Source organism: Syngnathus typhle, linkage group LG8 (genome assembly GCF_033458585.1).
Source record: "Syngnathus typhle isolate RoL2023-S1 ecotype Sweden linkage group LG8, RoL_Styp_1.0, whole genome shotgun sequence".
NCBI classification, from domain to species: Eukaryota; Metazoa; Chordata; class Actinopteri; order Syngnathiformes; family Syngnathidae; genus Syngnathus; species Syngnathus typhle.
Genome location: NC_083745.1, coordinates 11,910,579 through 11,931,791, shown reverse-complemented (window position 1 = coordinate 11,931,791; position 21,213 = coordinate 11,910,579). Strand labels below are relative to the sequence as shown.

The window sequence follows — 21,213 nt, the reverse complement described above, 5'->3', positions numbered from 1 at the left end:
AATACAATATTTTATCCCGGTCTACTTTTTGTATTACAAAAACTATCAGTTGAACAAGGGTATGTAGATTTCTTTATATTGTAATTACTTGACGGTTGAAGTTGAATCTAAAAGTGACAATAAAAACAAAGAGATTCAAATACCAACATTTTAACCAAACCATATGATTTAGTCTGGAGAAGTTCAGCTTAATGGTAACATACAGGTATGACATAGATGGGCTAACAGAAATTAGCGTCGGCATCCCTGTAATTGTGAACCTTCCGCTGCTGCTTTAACACATTGTTGCTTTCACATGGGACAGCAACATCCGTCAGATATGAAATAAATATCTGGAGTACCAACCGTCGGGTGAGAACTGGTCCCGTTCAAACACGGTAACGCACAGGACGTCCTGCTCCAAGTCCTTGATGAAAAACTGGCAGTTGGAGTTCCACTTGGGATTCAGCGTGTCCTGCCACCAAAAACACAACTCGCATAGCAAATAAATAATGCAAGTAGAAGTAAATAATTTTAACATCTAAAAAGAGCTAGGTTTCATTCAAATCCTAGATTTTTTAAAATAATTCAATACACAACAGAAACATTTCATACTAGATACATTGATAGACTTTATTTAGATACTATATTTATATAGTATAATATTTATTGTCACGCTGCCTATTGTGGCCTGTCAAATAAATCAATGAGCAACACAGTTGCCTTTACCTGCAGAGTTTTGGTGATGTGGCACTGCGAGCCCATGGTAACCTCACAGTAAGGGTTGCTTTTACCTGCCGCACAAACAAAGGTCAAAGAGCACATCCCGGCGCCCACGCTCCTTTCTGGCCAAATGCCTTCTTGTAGTTGTTACCGTGCGAGCGACACGGCTTGAGTTCGATTCCCTCCACAATGTTGACCATCAGCCTGCCGATGCCTGTTGCCCTCTGGGAACGCACTGCGGCCGGGCACAGCGTGGCGCAAAGCGTGAGCAGCCAGCACCAGCGGGTTACGACATTCAAAGAGTTATCAAAGCCATACCTAGATAGGCCTTTTCTCGCTTCTTCTTCTCTGTTTCAATGAAGAGTTCGGAGGCCGCCTTGATTTTCTGGACCCACGCCGTCCTGCGCGCACGCACACAGACACACACACGAGGCTGCTTGCTCAAACCCCAAGTTGCTGACACGCAAAGTTCTGTTTCGGCTCACCGCTCATTGATGCTCTCGGCCCTGAGCGTGTAAACTCTGTCGATGTGCGAGATGTGGAAGAGGGGCTCGTCCCCCGACGGGTCCGTAGGCAATTTCACCAGAACCTCGTTCAGGAAGATGGGCTGCACACATGTCACCTTCTGTTTATAACATTCAATTTCATTGTTTCAAAAGGTGGTCATTTTGTTTTTCTATGGGAGAAAAAGATTCATCATGACATCGTTTTTAAAAGAGCAAGCGGTATTGACGATGGATTCAAGATTTCACGACCACGAGTGACTCTGACTACGAGTAAGCGTATTTGTGTTGCGTGAGTTCTGACCGTCTTGTACATGCGGTACTGCAGGTGTGTTTTGGCCGAGAAGACTTTGTCGGATCCGGATGAACCCAGAGGCTTGGTGACCTGCGGCGCGGACGACAAGGGCCGTTCAGACAGAAGAGGAGACTCGGGATGCGACAGGGACGGATGTGCGCGTCACCTGCGTCAGCAGCAGGAAGTCGTTGAAGAGGAAGCCGTAGAGCTCTTTGCTGCTTTTGGCTTTGAAAAGTTTGCCGCTGTGAAGGAACTTGCGGGGACCCAAACAGTTGGTCACAGAGTTGAAGACCAGTTGCTGCAACATTGTGCCACAGAACTTAACGTCACTCACGTCACGTCGCCTATTTTCAAACGTCACTCATATGCGTTTCCACCGCTTTGACTTTCTTTGGGTACATTTGTAGGAGGCCAACTTTGTCTTTCTTCAATTTGTAAGATGAAGGTGAAAATGCGGAAAAGTACCTCAGACAGGCCTTCACACTGAACGTGCGTTTGGATCCACTCCAGACGATCAGAGTTCTCCTTCTCCCTCACGCCCTCGTTCACCTATGCACCACCACAAAAAAGCTCAGTTTTGTATTCGGGGCTTTTGACTATACAAGTGAAGCCATGAAAAAGCACCTGCGAGCACAACTCCTCCGCCTTCTCCAGAGCAGCTTTCAGGTGACTGTGGTCCGGATGTGACTCAGGAGTGTTTTCCAAGATCTGCTTGCAAAGAGCAGAAAACCGGAGAGACATCACTCCGGGTGTGTGCATGCAGCGTGCGTGTGTCAAGCGTACGTTTTTAATGATGAGCGGGTAGCGAGTGACTCTCTGCATGGGCTTGAGCAGGAAGCTGGAGAGCGGCATCCCCTTGCAGCGGGGGTCCATGGCTAACCTCTGACACACGTGAACAAACAAAATGCAAAATCATCAATGCTTCTCACTCATCAGTGTTGCAACCTACTGGTTTACAAAATAAAATGGAAAAATACTGAAGTTCCATACAATTTTCGTGAGTAAGACGTCAAACTACAGTTATTTTGATTTCAACATAAAGTGGTATTTTTCAATGAAAAAAAAAGGGTACAACATACACGAATAGAGTCATTTTTTTCTGGAATCAAGTTATACTCTTTGCGAGTATGTCATAATTGTGAAGAAGTTTAAATGAAAATCAAATAGAAAGTCAGTTTTTGTGTGTGCACTGGAAATCAATAAAAAAAAGTACATCATTAGCCAAAATGATAAATATGAATGAATGTTTCCCAACCACTGTGCACGCGGTACACTGGTGTGCCATGACAGGTATTCAGATGTGAAGTGGGAAATTGTCCAATTTTAATTACAGAGTGCATTGTTAACAGAATCGCGAAACCACTGGTCAGTTAGCGTAAGGCCTGCTCAGCAATTTGCTAATCACGCATGCGTGGCTAATCGGAGAATCTTGAGATTTCATGTTGTGTTGGTCTGATTATGCTGCATCGGCACATATCCAGTTTGCTGCTGTGTGTTTTTGATAACAGTGTACACTCTGACAGGCGTGGTGCGTTTGCGAACCGACGAAAATCCCAGCATGTAGCTCAACCGGAGAACCTGCATTGTTCATTATCACCAACATGAAATACACAGTCAAGTCATGATGCCTTGACTGTGATCACCACTCAGCTGCTGCCAGAACAGTAGAGTGTCTATAAACATGACTTTATTCTTATTTTCGCAATATTTATAGAACTACAGTAATCCCTCGTTTATCGCGGATAATTGGTTCCAAAAACCACCCGCGATAAGTGAAATCTGCGAAGTACGGTCACCAAAAACAAGTACTGGGCAGGCTAACGAGTTAGCGGAAAGATGCTAATTCGCGATCGTGCTAACACGCGAAAACGGACTTCTAAAGGAATGTAAACGAGCATTTGGAGCAATACTACAATTTCCCAAAGGTTAGACACGTTTCCTCAATTTAGAAGTTTTATTTTGACTTTTAAATGTTTTTTTTTTATTTGGAAAAAAAATACACAATGTAGTGAAGCCGTGATAAACGAAACGCGAAGTAGCGAGGGATCACTGTAGTCTAAAATGGTAAAAAAAGTCATGTTGATTCTTTTGGATTTTAACCACAATCACTTTCAATAGTTTATTCCTTACACTGTCTAAAACCTTTGTAGAAAACTGTCACTTTAATTAAAAAAAAAAAAAATACAATTTAAAAAAAATATTTTTTTTATTCAATTATTCCACTCTCCACACACACCTATATACGTATATACACACACACGCGCACACTCACACGTGCGCGCGCACTCACACGGAAGCACGCGCACACACACACAGACACACACACACACGGGACTTTATTGTGTGAAGGCGAAGGCCTTCACACATATGTTATTCTACTCCATTCACTTTATTGTGTGAAGGCGAAGGCCTTCACACATATGTTATTCTACTCCATTCACTTTATTATTAGTGTGAAGGTGAAGACCTTCACACTATTGTTATTCCTGTCCTTTATTGTGTGAAGGCGAAGGCCTTCACACATTGATATTGTACTTTATTATTAAACAACTTATTCCTCCCACTTTTTTGACATCTAACTACTCCCACATGCTTCAACCGATTCACCTCGTTCAACCTTTCACACGTTCCAAAAATTCATGGCACGCTTGCCAGTATTTTTCGCGTTCATAACATTTACCGTTTTTAAGTAATTAGCAAATTTGTGCCTTTTATTTCCCCATTCATTCTTAATGGCAATGTCAACCCGAGCCAGTTTCCTGTAGTGGGTTCGATTCCCACATTGGGCGTCATTAATTATTTTACTCTTTATTCTTCCCGCTTATCATTTTCAACGCTTATCATTTGTAACTAACATTCGCATTCAACATTCATTACATTAAGCAATTTCCACCACTTTGATTACGTATTCGCATTCAACAAACACATTCATTACATTAACCAATTTCAACCAGTATGTAGACAGGGACACAATTAGCTCGTGGGAAATACAAGTGATTCCAGTACACGAGCATCTTTCCCGAGTGGTATCAAAACCCGCGTCAGTTCGATTCCCACATTGGGCGTCATTATTTAATTTACTCTTTATCCTTCCCGGTTATCATTTTCAACGGTTATCATTTGTAACTTTTGTCATTCGCATTCAACATTCATTACATTAAGCAATTTCCACCACTTTGATTACGCATTCGCATTCAACAAACACATTCATTACATTAACCAGATTCAACCAGCATGAAGGAAGAAGCCTCATTAGCTCAATCGGAAACACCATGGCAATGTCAACCCGAGCCAGTGTCCTGTAGTGGGTTCAAATCCCACATTGGGCGTCATAAATTATTTTACTCTTTATCCTTCCCGGTTATCATTTTCAACGCTTATCATTTGTACCTTTTTTGTAACATTTGTAACATTTCATTTTTAACGCTTATCATTTGTACCTTTTTGTAACATGTATTTGTAACATTTTCCCATTTATTTCACAACTATTTCTTTCCCTTTTCATTCTTCCCGCTCATCATTTTTAACGCTTAACGTTTCTAAATTAACATCTGCCTTCGCCTTCACACGCAATTTCTTCCGAAATTGCAATTCTAGTTATTATTCTACTTATTCTGCCCACTTTTTTGGTGCTTAACTACTTCCACATACTTCAACCGATTCACTCCATTCCACTTTTCACTTATTCCAAATATTCATGGCAAGTGTGCTCACATTTTTCTCATTCCAAAAATTTTCCGTTTTCGCATAATTCATAAATTTATGGCGATTTTTGCCCCATTCATTCTTAATGGCAGATTCAACATTTCACATTTACGTTGTTCCAGTTTGAAATTCACCTCATTCAACACATTCAAATCACATTGGGGACATTCCCAAACTTGCCAAATTCAACATTTTCACGTTTTCATCTTTTATTTTGAAATTCACACCCAATTCCTTTTTTCCTTCTCATTTCTACATTTTTCAACCGATTCAACCCATTCCAACTTTCAACTGTTCATCATTTCTCTACCTATTCCACAACTTCCCACTTACCAAAAACTTCACATCTTTTATTTTGAAATTCAACCAAAATTCCCTAAAATTTCCTTTTTCTACTCTAATTTCTACATTTTTCAACCGATTCAACCCATTCCAACTTTCAACTGTTCATCATTTTTCTACCTATTCCACAACTTCCCACTTACCAAAAACTTCACATCTTTTATTTTGAAATTCAACCAAAATTCTCTCAAATTCCGTTTTTGTACTCTAATTTCTACATTTTTCAACCGATTCAACCCATTCCAACTTTGAACTGTTCATCATTTTTCTACCTATTCCACAACTTCCCAAATACTTCACATCTTTTATTTTGAAATTCACACCCAATTCCTTTTTCCCTTCTCATTTCTACATTTTTCAACCGATTCAACCCATTCCAACTTTCAACTGTTCATCATTTTTCTACCTATTCTACAACTTCCCACTTACCAAAAACTTCACATCTTTTATTTTGAAATTCACACCCAATTCCCTTTTCCCTTCTCATTTCTACATTTTTCAACCGATTCAACCCATTCCAACTTTCAACTGTTCATCATTTTTCTACCTATTCCACAACTTCCCACTTACCAAAAACTTCACATCTTTTATTTTGAAATTCACACTCAATTCCCTTTTCCCTTCTCCTTTCTACATTTTTCAACCGATTCAACCCATTCCAACTTTCAACTGTTCATCATTTTTCTACCTATTCCACAACTTCCCACTTACCAAAAACTTCACATCTTTTATTTTGAAATTCACACCCAATTCCCTTTTCCCTTCTCATTTCTACATTTTTCAACCGATTCAACCCATTCCAACTTTCAACTGTTCATCATTTTTCTACCTATTCCACAACTTCCCACTTACCAAAAACTTCACATCTTTTATTTTGAAATTCACACCCAATTCCCTTTTCCCTTCTCATTTCTACATTTTTCAACCGATTCAACCCATTCCAACTTTCAACTGTTCATCATTTTTCGACCTATTCCACAACTTCCCAAAACCTTCACATCTTTTATTTTGAAATTCACACCCAATTCCTTTTTCCCTTCTCATTTCTACATTTTTCAACCGATTCAACCCATTCCAACTTTCAACTGTTCATCATTTTTCTACCTATTCCACAACTTCCCACTTACCAAAAACTTCACATCTTTTATTTTGAAATTCACCACAAATTCTCCAAATATTCTACATTTCTCAAGTAATTCAACACGTTTCAACATCGTTCGGCAGCATTCCCCGAAGAAGTTATTCATACATTTCGCCTTCACACGCAATTTCTCCAGAAATTGCAAAATTCTAGTTATTGTGTGAAGGCGAAGGCCTTCACACATATGTTATTCTACACCATTCTCTATTATTGTGTGAAGGCGAAGGCCTTCACACATATGTTATTCTACTCCATTCACTTTATTATTATTATTATTATTATTATTCTTCTATTTTATTCTCCTCACTTTTCTGTCCCGCTTCTTCTTTCACAAAATTCATCCGATTCACTCCATTCCACTTTTCACGTATTCCAAATATTCAGGAAAGGGTGGCTTGTATTTTTCTCATTCCGAAAATTTTCCGATTCCGCAAAATTCCCAAAATTCCGACAAATTTTTCCCCATCCATTCTTAATGGCACATTCGACATTTCACAAAATTTCGTTTTTCACCTCTAACTTCTACATTTTTCAACCGATTCAACCCATTCCAACTTTCAACTGTTCATTTTTTGCCTACCTATTCCACAACTTCCCACTTACCAAAAATTCCAAATTTTCAAATTTGAAATTCAACCAAAATTCTCTAAAATTCCGTTATTCCACTCTACTTTCTACATTTTTCAACCGATTCAACCCATTCCAACTTTCAACTGTTCATCTTTTGCCTACCTATTCCACAACTTCCCACTTACCAAAAATTCCAAATTCTCAAATTTGAAATTCAACCAAAATTCTCTAAAATTTCGTTTTTCTACTCTAATTTCTACATTTTTCGACCGATTCAACCCATTCCACATTTATTCCCCTTATTCACCTTATGCTTCCCACATTCACTCCCATTCACCCCCACTTCCACTATGCTTCCCACATTCACTCCCATTCACCCCCACTTCCACTATGCTTACACAATTCAACCCTTGACCCCCAATTCCAGTGTGGCGGCCATCTTGGATGACCCTGAAGTGCCACCAATGAACCCAGAATGAACCGGAAGTGCCCCAAATAGACCGGAAGTGACCCCAATTAGACCGGAAGTGACCTCAGGTAAACCGGAAGTGACCCCAAATCAAACCGGAAGTGACCCCAAATGTACCGGAAGTGACCTTTTTAGACCGGAAATGACCCCTAATAAACCGGAAGTGACCTCAGACGAACCGGAAGTGACCCAAATTAAACCGGAAGTGGTCCAAATAAACCGGAAGTGACCCCAAATAGACCGGAAGTGACCCCAAATAGACCAGAAGTGACTTCTGGTAAACCGGAAGTGACCCCAAATCAAACCGGAAGTGACCCCAAATGAACCGGAAGTGACCTTTTTAGACCGGAAATGACCCCAAATAAACCGGAAGTGACCTCAGCTAAACCGGAAGTGACCTGTTTTAAACCGGAAGTGACCCAAATAAACCGGAAGTGACCCAAACTAGACCGGAAGTGACCCGAATCAAACCGGAAGTGACCTTATTTCAACACTGAGTGGCCCAAATAGCTACATTTGCGCTAACTTTTTCGTTTTTTGTCGGATTTAACCCGTTTCAACATTTTTACCCCAAAAGTGAACCTCCTGAGGCCGTTTTTTTTGTTTTGTTCCAAATTTAGAAAGATTTAGGCGCAATTTCTTTTTTTTATTTTCCCATTCATTCTCTATGGGGATTCAACATTTGCTCTAACTTCTACATTTTTTAACTGATTCAACCCGTTCCAACTTTCAACTGTACATCTTTTGCCTACCTATTCCACAACTTCCCACTTACCAAAAATTCCAAATTTGAAATTCAACCAAATTCTCCAAAATTTCGTTTTTCTACTCTAATTTCTACTTTTTTCAACCGATTCAACCCATTCCAACTTTCAACTGTTCATCTTTTGCCTACCTATTCCACAACTTCCCACTTACCAAATATTCCAAACTTTCAATTTTGAAATTCACCACAAATTCTCCAAATATTCTACATTTCTCAAGTAATTCAACACGTTTCAACATCGTTCGGCAGCATTCCCCGAAAAAGTTATTCATACATTTCGCCTTCACACGCAATTTCTCCAGAAATTGCAAAATTCTAGTTATTATTATTCTCTTTTATTCTCCACACTTTTTTGACACGTTTCATCTTCCACATAATTCATCCGATTCACTCCATTCCACTTTTCACGTATTCCAAATATTCACGCGACGAGCGCTTGTATTTTTCTCGTTCCGAAAATTTTCCGATTCCGCAAAATTCCCAAAATTCCGACGAATTTTTCCCCATTCATTCTTAATGGCGCATTCGACATTTCACATTTACGTCGTTCCAATTTGAAATTCACATCATTCAGCACATTCTAATCACATTCGGAAGGATTCTCGACATTCCCAAAATTCCCAAATTCGAAAATTTCACGTTTTCACGTTAAAAATTCCGACAAATTTTCACAAAATTTCGTTTTTCACCTCTAACTTCTACATTTTTCAACCGATTCAACTCGTTCCAACTTTCAACTGTTCATCTTTTGCCTACCTATTCCACAACGTCCCACTTACCAAAAACTTCACATCTTTTATTTTGAAATTCAACCAAAATTCTCTAAAATTTCGTTTTTCTACTCTAATTTCTACATTTTTCAACCGATTCAACCCATTCCAACTTTCAACTGTTCATTATTTTTCTACTGATTCCACAACTTCCCACTTACCAAAAGCTTCAAATCTTTTATTTTGAAATTCACACCCAATTCCTTTTCCCTTCTCATTTCTACATTTTTCAACCGATTCAACCCATTCCAACTTTCAACTGTTCATCATTTTTCTACCTATTCCACAACTTCCCACTTACCAAAAACTTCACATCTTTTATTTTGAAATTCACACCCAATTCCTTTTTCCCTTCTCATTTCTACATTTTTCAACCGATTCAACCCATTCCAACTTTCAACTGTTCATCATTTTTCTACCTATTCCACAACTTCCCACTTACCAAAAACTTCACATCTTTTATTTTGAAATTCACACCCAATTTCCTTTTCCCTTCTCATTTCTACATTTTTCAACCGATTCAACCCATTCCAACTTTCAACTGTTCATCATTTTTCTACCTATTCCACAACTTCCCACTTACCAAAAACTTCACATCTTTTATTTTGAAATTCACACCCAATTCACTTTTCCCTTCTCATTTCTACATTTTTCAACCGATTCAACCCATTCCAACTTTCAACTGTTCATCATTTTTCTACCTATTCCACAACTTCCCACTTACCAAAAACTTCACATCTTTTATTTTGAAATTCACACCCAATTCCCTTTTCCCTTCTCATTTCTACATTTTTCAACCGATTCAACCCATTCCAACTTTCAACTGTTCATCATTTTTCGACCTATTCCACAACTTCCCAAAACCTTCACATCTTTTATTTTGAAATTCACACCCAATTCCTTTTTCCCTTCTCATTTCTACATTTTTCAACCGATTCAACCCATTCCAACTTTCAACTGTTCATCATTTTTCGACCTATTCCACAACTTCCCACTTACCAAAAACTTCACATCTTTTATTTTGAAATTCGCCACAAATTCTCCAAATATTCTACATTTCTCAAGTAATTCAACACGTTTCAACATCGTTCGGCAGCATTCCCCGAAGAAGTTATTCATACATTTCGCCTTCACACGCAATTTCTCCAGAAATTGCAAAATTCTAGTTATTTTTATTATATTTTATTCTCCTCACTTTTTTGTCCCGCTTCTTCTTTCACAAAATTCATCCGATTCACTCCATTCCACTTTTCACGTATTCCAAATATTCAGGAAAGGGTGGCTTGTATTTTTCTCATTCCGAAAATTTTCCGATTCCGCAAAATTCCCCAAATTCCGACAAATTTTTCCCCATTCATTCTTAATGGCACATTCGACATTTCACATTTACGTCGTTCCAATTTGAAATTCACATCATTCAGCACATTCTAATCACATTCGGAAGGATTCTCGACATTCCCAAAATTCCCAAATTCGAAAATTTCACGTTTTCACGTTAAAAATTCCGACAAATTTTCACAAAATTTCGTTTTTCACCTCTAACTTCTACATTTTTCAACCGATTCAACTCGTTCCAACTTTCAACTGTTCATCTTTTGCCTACCTATTCCACAACGTCCCACTTACCAAAAACTTCACATCTTTTATTTTGAAATTCAACCAAAATTCTCTAAAATTTCGTTTTTCTACTCTAATTTCTACATTTTTCAACCGATTCAACCCATTCCAACTTTCAACTGTTCATTACTTTTCTACCGATTCCACAACTTCCCACTTACCAAAAGCTTCACATCTTTTATTTTGAAATTCACACCCAATTCCTTTTCCCTTCTCATTTCTACATTTTTCAACCGATTCAACCCATTCTAACTTTCAACTGTTCATCATTTTTCTACCTATTCCACAACTTCCCACTAACCAAAAACTTCACATCTTTTATTTTGAAATTCACACCCAATTTCCTTTTCCCTTCTCATTTCTACATTTTTCAACCGATTCAACCCATTCCAACTTTCAACTGTTCATCATTTTTCTACCTATTCCACAACTTCCCACTTACCAAAAACTTCACATCTTTTATTTTGAAATTCAACGAAAATTCTCTCAAATTCCGTTTTTGTACTCTAATTTCTACATTTTTCAACCGATTCAACCCATTCCAACTTTCTACTGTTCATCATTTTTCTACCTATTCCACAACTTCCCAAATACTTCACATCTTTTATTTTGAAATTCACACCCAATTCCTTTTTCCCTTCTCATTTCTACATTTTTAAACCGATTCAACCCATTCCAACTTTCAACTGTTCATCATTTTTCTACCTATTCCACAACTTCCCACTTACCAAAAACTTCACATCTTTTATTTTGAAATTCACACCCAATTCCCTTTTCCCTTCTCATTTCTACATTTTTCAACCGATTCAACCCATTCCAACTTTCAACTGTTCATCATTTTTCGACCTATTCCACAACTTCCCACTAACCAAAAACTTCACATCTTTTATTTTGAAATTCACACCCAATTTCCTTTTCCCTTCTCATTTCTACATTTTTCAACCGATTCAACCCATTCCAACTTTCAACTGTTCATCATTTTTCTACCTATTCCACAACTTCCCACTTACCAAAAACTTCACATCTTTTATTTTGAAATTCAACGAAAATTCTCTCAAATTCCGTTTTTGTACTCTAATTTCTACATTTTTCAACCGATTCAACCCATTCCAACTTTCTACTGTTCATCATTTTTCTACCTATTCCACAACTTCCCAAATACTTCACATCTTTTATTTTGAAATTCACACCCAATTCCTTTTTCCCTTCTCATTTCTACATTTTTAAACCGATTCAACCCATTCCAACTTTCAACTGTTCATCATTTTTCTACCTATTCCACAACTTCCCACTTACCAAAAACTTCACATCTTTTATTTTGAAATTCACACCCAATTCCCTTTTCCCTTCTCATTTCTACATTTTTCAACCGATTCAACCCATTCCAACTTTCAACTGTTCATCATTTTTCTACCTATTCCACAACTTCCCACTTACCAAAAACTTCACATCTTTTATTTTGAAATTCACACTCAATTCCCTTTTCCCTTCTCATTTCTACATTTTTCAACCGATTCAACCCATTCCAACTTTCAACTGTTCATCATTTTTCTACCTATTCCACAACTTCCCACTTACCAAAAACTTCACATCTTTTATTTTGAAATTCACACCCAATTCCCTTTTCCCTTCTCATTTCTACATTTTTCAACCGATTCAACCCATTCCAACTTTCAACTGTTCATCATTTTTCTACCTATTCCACAACTTCCCACTTACCAAAAATTTTCACATCTTTTATTTTGAAATTCACACCCAATTCCCTTTTCCCTTCTCATTTCTACATTTTTCAACCGATTCAACCCATTCCAACTTTCAACTGTTCATCATTTTTCTACCTATTCCACAACTTCCCACTTACCAAAAACTTCACATCTTTTATTTTGAAATTCACACTCAATTCCCTTTTCCCTTCTCATTTCTACATTTTTCAACCGATTCAACCCATTCCAACTTTCAACTGTTCATCATTTTTCTACCTATTCCACAACTTCCCACTTACCAAAAACTTCACATCTTTTATTTTGAAATTCACACCCAATTCCCTTTTCCCTTCTCATTTCTACATTTTTCAACCGATTCAACCCATTCCAACTTTCAACTGTTCATCATTTTTCTACCTATTCCACAACTTCCCACTTACCAAAAACTTCACATCTTTTATTTTGAAATTCACACCCAATTCCCTTTTCCCTTCTCATTTCTACATTTTTCAACCGATTCAACCCATTCCAACTTTCAACTGTTCATCATTTTTCGACCTATTCCACAACTTCCCAAAACCTTCACATCTTTTATTTTGAAATTCACACCCAATTCCTTTTTCCCTTCTCATTTCTACATTTTTCAACCGATTCAACCCATTCCAACTTTCAACTGTTCATCATTTTTCTACCTATTCCACAACTTACCAAAAACTTCACATCTTTTATTTTGAAATTCACCACAAATTCTCCAAATATTCTACATTTCTCAAGTAATTCAACACGTTTCAACATCGTTCGGCAGCATTCCCCGAAAAAGTTATTCATACATTTCGCCTTCACACGCAATTTCTCCAGAAATTGCAAAATTCTAGTTTATATATAACGTTTGTCTTTTGTTGTAATACAACTAATTTTATTATAGAAGCTGGTGTAACACCTAACAGGTTTTTGTTGGTGGTGTGCCTCGAGATTTTTGCCAATGAAAAGGTGTAGTGTGGATGAAAAAAGGTTGGGAAACACTGTTCTAGCAAACCTGTCCTAGTTCTGAATGATGGTGGTAGGATTGGTGGACATTGGTGTCTGAAGCGAATTGATTACCTTGAGGAAATCTTTGATTTCGGGATTGTCATCGGTTTTCTGCTGAATCAGCGTGGCTCCGTTCAGCTGACACGAGCAGAACCTGCGCAATCACCATTGGGCGTAAGGAAAGGATCACGTGACTTTCGACACTGTGCATGCGTGCATGTGACCACCTACCTGATATACGGCTGCATGTGTGGCAGCTGATTGGTGAGGATGTCGCCTATCATCTTGACAGGCATGCGATCGCCCGACATCTTCTTCCTCACCCGCAGCGCTCTGAGGCGGTTGTCACTTTTTAGGATGGTATTTTCCCAAAGGCACAGCTCACAGTACATGAAGACGATGACAATGTGTGCTTACTTGAGCAGCTTGATGTTGCACATGATGAGCTCCTTCCAATTGACAAAGATCATGGCCACCTCCTTCTCACTCAGCAGCTCACACTCCAGCAGAGGCTTGTGAAAGATCTAAGTGCGCGAGCGTACACACACACACACACACACACACACACACACACACACACACACACACACACACACACACGCACGCACGCACGCACGCACGCACGCACGCACGCACGCACGCGCGCGCACGCACGCACGCGCACGCACGCACGCACACGCGCACACACGCACGCACGCACACACCCACACACACGCACACACACAAAATATTTTGGCGTTATATGGACAAATGAGGGCGGCTTGTTGGTGCAATTGGTGAGCACATCCGCCTCACAGTTAGGAGGGTGCGGGTTTAATTCCACCTACGGCCCTCCCTGTGTGGAGTTTGCATGTTCTCCCCGTGCCCGTGGGTTTTCTCCAGGCACTCCGGTTTCCTCCCACATCCCAAAAACATGCTTGGTAAGCCGATTGAACATTCCAAATTGTCCCTATGTGTGAGTGTGAATGGTTGTTCGTCTGTGTGCCCTGCGATTGGCTGGCAACCGGTTCAGAGTGTCCCCCGCCTACTGCCTGATGACTGCTGGGATAGGCTCCAACACGCCCGCGACCCCCGTGGGGACAAGCGGGATGGATGGATGGATGGATGGATGGATGGATGGATGGATGGATGGATGGATGGATGGATGGAAAAATGATTAGATTTTTTGTTTTGGGCACAGGATAAAGAATACATGCCTTTGAGTAACATGCTATGATACTTTGCACTGTTTGTGTACGAGTGTGTGAGATCTGTTAGCTTGTCTATACTGTCTGGCCAATAGAGTCATGTTTAGTTAGACAGCAAACTTTAAAGTAATTCTGAAAAATTATGACTGATTAAGTTTGTTGGCGGCATCAAGTGCATTTAACAAAACATTTTTGATAAAACATATTGCAGGATAGTGCTCATATCTAAAAGTACTCAGAAGTAAGCCAAAGTAGCACTAAATACATACGATATTTAGTTAAAAACAAAAATGTCGTCCAGGTGAACACAAAAGATCTGCTGCTCCCTGCTGATCACCAAAGGACCACATAAATATAAAGGCCCTTCTAAATAATTCTCATGGAGACAGTCTGCATAAAATCAACACTAGTCAAGAAGAAAATGGAGTTATGTTGAAAAGTCCCCCACCCCTACCTCAGTGACGAGCTGCAGGTCGTTGACGTAATTCTCCTCCGTTACGATGAGCTCGTGGATGTAGCCTTGACGTTTCCTCTCCATGGGACTCAGCATGTCCAGCAGGTGCAGGTCGGCGCACCCTGAAAACACAAAAAACTGCACATCAACCAACATTCGTGGTGTTAATTAACCAAAAATGAGAATGAGATACATACCTGATGTCACATTTTTTTCTGTTTGAGAAATTGTGTGGGTGTTAGAATAAGGAGCATGTGCGTTGTGTCTCAGAGCATTTAATCATTGTGATGCAGTCAGATTCAGCACCTTGCACAACGCAGGACAATTGCGCCGCACTTACATTCATTCTGTACACGCCTTCCTTGAAATCTGCGCAAAAAGCTCGCTGGCGCCCACCATATTTTCCCCACTGCACCGAGCGCAAGTAGTGCAGTGCGTTTGCATTTGGCTCATCAGAGTTCATCAAAGGTCAGCCCGTGAGTAAAGTCAGACACATTCAAATAACACAAGCCCATGTGGGATGCCGGCGGCTTCGTTCGAACTCGATTGCTTCTTGGATATTAAAAAAAAAAAAGTTAATAAACCAGCTAATTCCATTTGTGAGGGTAAACATTAAAAATCACAATACTGTCAACAACATCCAAATATATGGCAACTATTACAGGGCTCGTCTCTTGCTATGGGAAAAAAAGTTAAGGGGGACGTCTTGTTGCCCTAGTACAGTGCTTCTCAAATAGTGGGGCGCGCCCCCCTTGGGGGGCGCGGTGCTATTCCTGGGGGGGCGCGTGGGACCCTGGGGAACAGGCTTTTTTTTTGGCAGTACTAGAATAAAGTGTAATTGCGCGTTTACTACAGCAGGGGGCAGTGGCGCTCTCATTGTTACTTCTGTCACGTTTGCGACAGTGCAACATTTTACGATTTACAAGACAAGTTAGGATAGTCACGGTGGGGAGGGGGGGCGCGAATAGTTTTCTTCTTGCTAGGGGGGGGGGCGTAACAGAAAATAATTGAGAAGCACTGCCCTAGTAGCAGCGGTTGTTTCTCATGTCACGGGCGTTTTTGATTGTTAGTTTATGTCAAGTATATGTTCATGTTATGGCGACACACACAATATAACACATCTTTATTCATTAAGCGCTTTCACATGGTGAATTTTAGTTTGTGATCTGTTAAGAACGCAAATTATTTAATGGGTCTTAGTCTTAGAAGGTTTGGTGATTGTGACGATTTCTAGGATTAAATTGAATAGAGCGATTAAATGTGTGTGGCTCAAATGTGAATACAGTTTGTAAAATCCAGAAGAAAGGCTCATTTCCTATGGCAAGCTATAAAAAAAACAATTTAAGTGAAGGCCATGTGCTCATTTTGTGCTACTGAGGTAAACACGGCTACCTTTTGTGTTTGTGTTTCAACGAAAAAGGCACACATTTCTGAGTATAAGAACATTATTATTTGGGTAAATGTGTTTTTGTGACACGTTTCGTGGTGTGCCGTGAGATTTTTCTTGTTGAAATAAAACGTGCTTTGACAAAGCACTGCTCTACAGCACACACAACATGTCAAACAATTGTTGATCTGGTTTCGATGAAGCAAGATGAAACAAACTCTTGGCTGGAATGACTCACGAGTACTAGAAGTGCATGCCTTGTGCAGTTGCAGGTCGAACCATGTGATCGTTATAGCAACAGACGAGCCCATATTAAAGACGTAAACAGAACATAAAGTCAATACATCAATAAGTTGTTTAAAAAAAAAAACGGCTGTGGGTAAATCAATAGTGTGTATAGATAAATGTGTAGATACAATCCCAAAACTCTGTACCGTGTGTGTGTGTATATGTATGTGTGTGTGTGAGCGAGAACGCAAAGAGAAGAGGAGGAGTCTGGACGAGTCTTTGGCTGTAACGTTCCACTTTGGAACGCATCCTCCAGCAGATAGTGGGTCTTTCTGTGAAGCTGTGGGGAGGGGTCGGGTTAGTCAGGGAGGGGGAGGGGGGTGGGTACTGAGAGGTGAAGGAAGCTACTGAGGGTAGAGGTAATAAAAAAAGAAGCAAAGCGTGGATGTACAAATGAAGATTAGGACCACACTGAAAAAATGAGACTTAAATTGTTGTTTTTTGTTTAAAAGAAGCCATCATAGTATGAAATTTTAAAATTTTCATCGTATTTTGGGGGAGACATTTTTTGAGAGGCAAATTGTAATTTTGTCAACGGAGGCCCATTTTGTAGATTAAAAAATATTGAATTTGTCTAAAAGTCCAAATAGTATGAGAATTAAGTCTAATTCTTAGAAAAAAATATATAAATATTATTGAAAATCTGTAACTTTTTCAAGAAAGACTTTGATTTGATAAAGTATAACTTTAAAACACCCTCCAATTAAAAATATATTTTTCCTATTTCACTCTTCCCCAAAAAGATAAAATTGAAACGAAAATAAAACTTTCCTATCATGGTCTGTCTTTTTGTTCAGTGTGGCTCTCCTACTTCCAGACAGGGATGAGCTGAGCTGCTTCTAAAATGGCACAATCTCCCGTAAAGCCACAAAACGACCCACTATCCACTTCTCCACCGCGCTACGACTGAGGCGTGCATGTGCATGCGTGCATGTGAATGTGAATGGAGTCCCAGTCAAACATGTCAACCAGTCCAATCTACCTCTTGCCTCTCCTCGCCTCACCTCTCGGTAGACACAAGATGGTGAGATGAGGCGAGGCGAGCGGAGACGCGCCAACAGGCAGACGCTTAACGTTACGGTCACTCAGTCAGTTTGTCTGTCTGTCTGTCTGCCTGCCTGCCTCTGTGTGTGGCTTCTATTGGTGATGGAGGGTCGCCATTTCCGGGTCATGTGACCGCTCGTTGCTGTCCCATTGGTTGAGTGGTCTAGTGGGCGTGGCCTAGTGGGTCTCTTTGAGGGCTTTGAGGAGAGGGGGGTTCTGGGGAATGATATGATCCTAGAGAAAGGACGACAACAACAACATCAACAAAAACAACAACAACAAATTGGGTGCTAGGCGGGTGGAGCGTGCGGCGACGGCGACAGTACACAGGTCGAACATCAAAAGCGGGCCAACCCGCACAAGTATTTGTTGCATTCATTGTCTTTCCCATAGAACCTTTTTTTTTTTATTCACATAGGTCAATGGATATTTGGTTGTGTTTCATTGTAAATGCAATAAAAATGATTGGTAGTAAATTAGTTTTACTGCTACATTTAACTGCTTGGTGTAATAAATAATTGGTGAATTAAAATTGTCCACTGCTTGCCTTAAGATCTAAAAAAGACTTTATGATGGCAACAATTTCTATTTCCAAAACTATGGCAAGACTACTCATACACTAAAGTATATTTGTAATGACGCACATGTAAAAAATAACGTGTGTGTATGAAGGGCTTGTGTTCACTCTGGAATCTTTTTCTCTATGATGGACAATGCAGGAGAATGGGTTGGGAGAGTGGTGGGGGGTGGGCAAATGCGGAAAAATAGGAAACACCTAATAACACTGACAGAAAGACGCGTGCACACACACACAAAGACTATCCAGAGGTGGTGTGACTGAACAGGGATATCACCATAGAGGCCATAAAGGCAAAAAGGCTGACGGAGATGGAAGGCAAAGGACACAGAGAGATGGACAGAGACATGAGAGAGAGAGAGACATGAGAGAGAGAGACATGAGAGAGAGAGAGAGAGAGAGAGCGAGAGAGAGCGAGGGAGAGCGAGAGCAAGAGAGAGCATGAGAGAGCAAGAGAGAGAGAGAGAGCGAGAGAGAGAGCGAGCATCGCCACACTACAATCTGGCGTGTGTGTATGCGTGTGAGTGTGTGCATGTGCATGTGCGTGTGTGTGTCAGAGGGCGACAACGTTTGGAGTCGTTATATAGTTAGTGCGTGCATGCGTACTCACACTGAGTGCTGGGGTCGGTGTCGGTGGTGAGCTTGACGTAGTTGCTGGGAAAAAGCCCCTCGTGGCCGTTCAGCTCGCCTTTCCACCAGTCGCAGTCGTCCTTGTTGAGCACGGTGATCACCTGACCCTTCTGGAAGGCCAACTCGTCATCGTTCTGCGCCACGTAGTCGTACATGCCGATCACCTGGCACACGGCTTCCGCAAACACCAAAAGTGCAAAACAGAAGCAAGTCGGACGCAGGACTGAAGCTATTGAATCGTTTCAGAAAAGAGTATTCTTTGAATTGCCTAGTTTAAAAATAGATTTGCAATACTAGGCAATAATGACTTTTCACCCAGATGCATCTTTTTGTCATGTTCCATGAAAACTCTGTGTACGCGTGTGTGTGTGTGTGTGTGTGTGTACCAGTGTTGGTGGGGACCGGTTTTGGCGGCGTGGGCTCAGTGGGCGTGGTCTTGCTGGTGCTGGGGCTGAGCAGCTTGACGTAATTGGCCGGAAACCATCCAATTTGTCGCTTTTTCCCCCGGGCCTGGAGTGATCACAGCGCACAATGTCAAGCACCCAATGAAACGGCTTGCTTTGTGCCGTGAACGCAACTTAGCACAGCGCTCGGATACCATCCATCTGCGTATGGCAGAGTGTGCTTCACTAAACACATCAACCCTTCTTTTCATGCGTCCTAGGATCAAGCACTCTGAAGCTTGTGCAACACAGAAACAAATTAGGAATCAATTTTAGCTATCGATCTTGCCGGCACTTCTGCTTTAGTGTGAACCATGTTAGAACTTTAAAAGGTATATTGAACCAGCTCAGTTGCCTAGTGGTAGAGTGTCCGCCCTGAGACTGGAAGGTTGTGGGTTCAAACCCCGTCCGGGTCATACCAAAGACTATAAAAATGGGACCCATTGCCTCCCTGCTTGGCACTCAGCATTAAGGGTTGGAATTGGGGGGGTCAAATCACCAAATGGTTCCCGAGCGCGGCACCGCTGCTGCTCACTGCTCCCCTCTCCCCCAGGGGATGGATTAAAATCACATGGGGATGGGTTAAATGGAGAGGACAAATTTCACCACACCCAGATGTGTGTGTGACAATCATTGGGACTTTAACTTTTAACTTTAAATGTACTTCACAATTTTCAGCACTGAAAAAAATTACTATAATTCATCGTTATTTTTCATGCACAATCATGACACATTTTGTCACTTGCTGTTGACTACAAATGACATCACGCGCACAAGGGTTGGATGACGACCAATCACTACTCCGCTTGCAAACGTCCGCTGAATGTTAGCCTGTTACTGTCGTTGCTCTGGCTATCCATGCATTGTTGTACCTGAAGCTCGCCCTCCCACCAGCCGCCTGGGTTCTTCTTCCTGATGAGGATAAGCTGGCCCGGCGCTAACGTTAGCTGCTCCGCTCCCGTTGCGCAGTAGGGGGCAATCACCTGGGCGATCTCTGATGAAGAGACAAGTGAAAAAATAAAGAGGATTATTGAGTGGTCACGTTTGAAAAAGATGTGCTTGTGCTTATAATTAAGTCACCTGGTTTTTTGCCAAGGCTCCCCGTTTTTCCTGCTGGTCCTAAAGACTGGAGAGAGGGGTGGGGGAAATGAACTTTTGTCAAGAGCTACATGCTGCTTCATCTCATTCCGTGCAGCGGTCTATATATCTCACATCCGATGAGGTGTCCCGCGGTTTGACGTAATTGGAGGGGAAAACCCCGGTCTTTCCCGCGACTGTGCCCGTCCACCAGTCGCCCTCCTTCCTGGTCACCGTGACGACGTCTCCTTGCTGGAAACTCAGGTCGCCCTGCTCGCTGCTCTCGTAAGTGTACATGGCCACGTACTCTACGTAAGCACGTGAGGACAAGTGAGTGGCGGCGCACGTGCACACAAGCAGAATGTGGAGGGGTACGCTTTGTGTGTGGCTTACCTTCTCCTGACTCCAAGGGCTTGCTTGGGGTGGGTGAGGGGCGTTTTCCATTAGGGGGACTTTCTGACATCACGCATTCACTGCCGGAGAAAGGAGAACTTCAGTGATTGAAAAGTGCCTC

The 21,213-nt window shown here is 40.9% G+C and overlaps 1 protein-coding gene across 8 annotated transcripts in view; it reads right to left on the bottom strand.

The window, feature by feature from the left end:
- itsn1 (intersectin 1 (SH3 domain protein)) overlaps positions 1–21,213 on the bottom strand; it is a 36,518-nt gene that overhangs the window by 2,466 nt on the left and 12,839 nt on the right. For all 8 annotated transcript variants that reach the window (XM_061284369.1, XM_061284370.1, XM_061284374.1 and 5 more), the window contains 20 exons: positions 21,093–21,172; positions 20,835–21,007; positions 20,703–20,748; positions 20,495–20,616; positions 19,566–19,689; positions 19,160–19,354; positions 15,254–15,375; positions 14,030–14,136; positions 13,844–13,945; positions 13,685–13,766; positions 2,284–2,382; positions 2,125–2,208; positions 1,966–2,049; positions 1,667–1,798; positions 1,510–1,590; positions 1,188–1,309; positions 1,021–1,103; positions 854–937; positions 709–773; positions 346–454 (listed from right to left, as the gene is read on the bottom strand). In XM_061284369.1, coding sequence (XP_061140353.1) covers positions 346–454; positions 709–773; positions 854–937; positions 1,021–1,103; positions 1,188–1,309; positions 1,510–1,590; positions 1,667–1,798; positions 1,966–2,049; positions 2,125–2,208; positions 2,284–2,382; positions 13,685–13,766; positions 13,844–13,945; positions 14,030–14,136; positions 15,254–15,375; positions 19,160–19,354; positions 19,566–19,689; positions 20,495–20,616; positions 20,703–20,748; positions 20,835–21,007; positions 21,093–21,172 — 2,096 coding nt within the window. The remainder of the gene's footprint in view (positions 1–345; positions 455–708; positions 774–853; positions 938–1,020; positions 1,104–1,187; positions 1,310–1,509; positions 1,591–1,666; positions 1,799–1,965; positions 2,050–2,124; positions 2,209–2,283; positions 2,383–13,684; positions 13,767–13,843; positions 13,946–14,029; positions 14,137–15,253; positions 15,376–19,159; positions 19,355–19,565; positions 19,690–20,494; positions 20,617–20,702; positions 20,749–20,834; positions 21,008–21,092; positions 21,173–21,213) is intronic.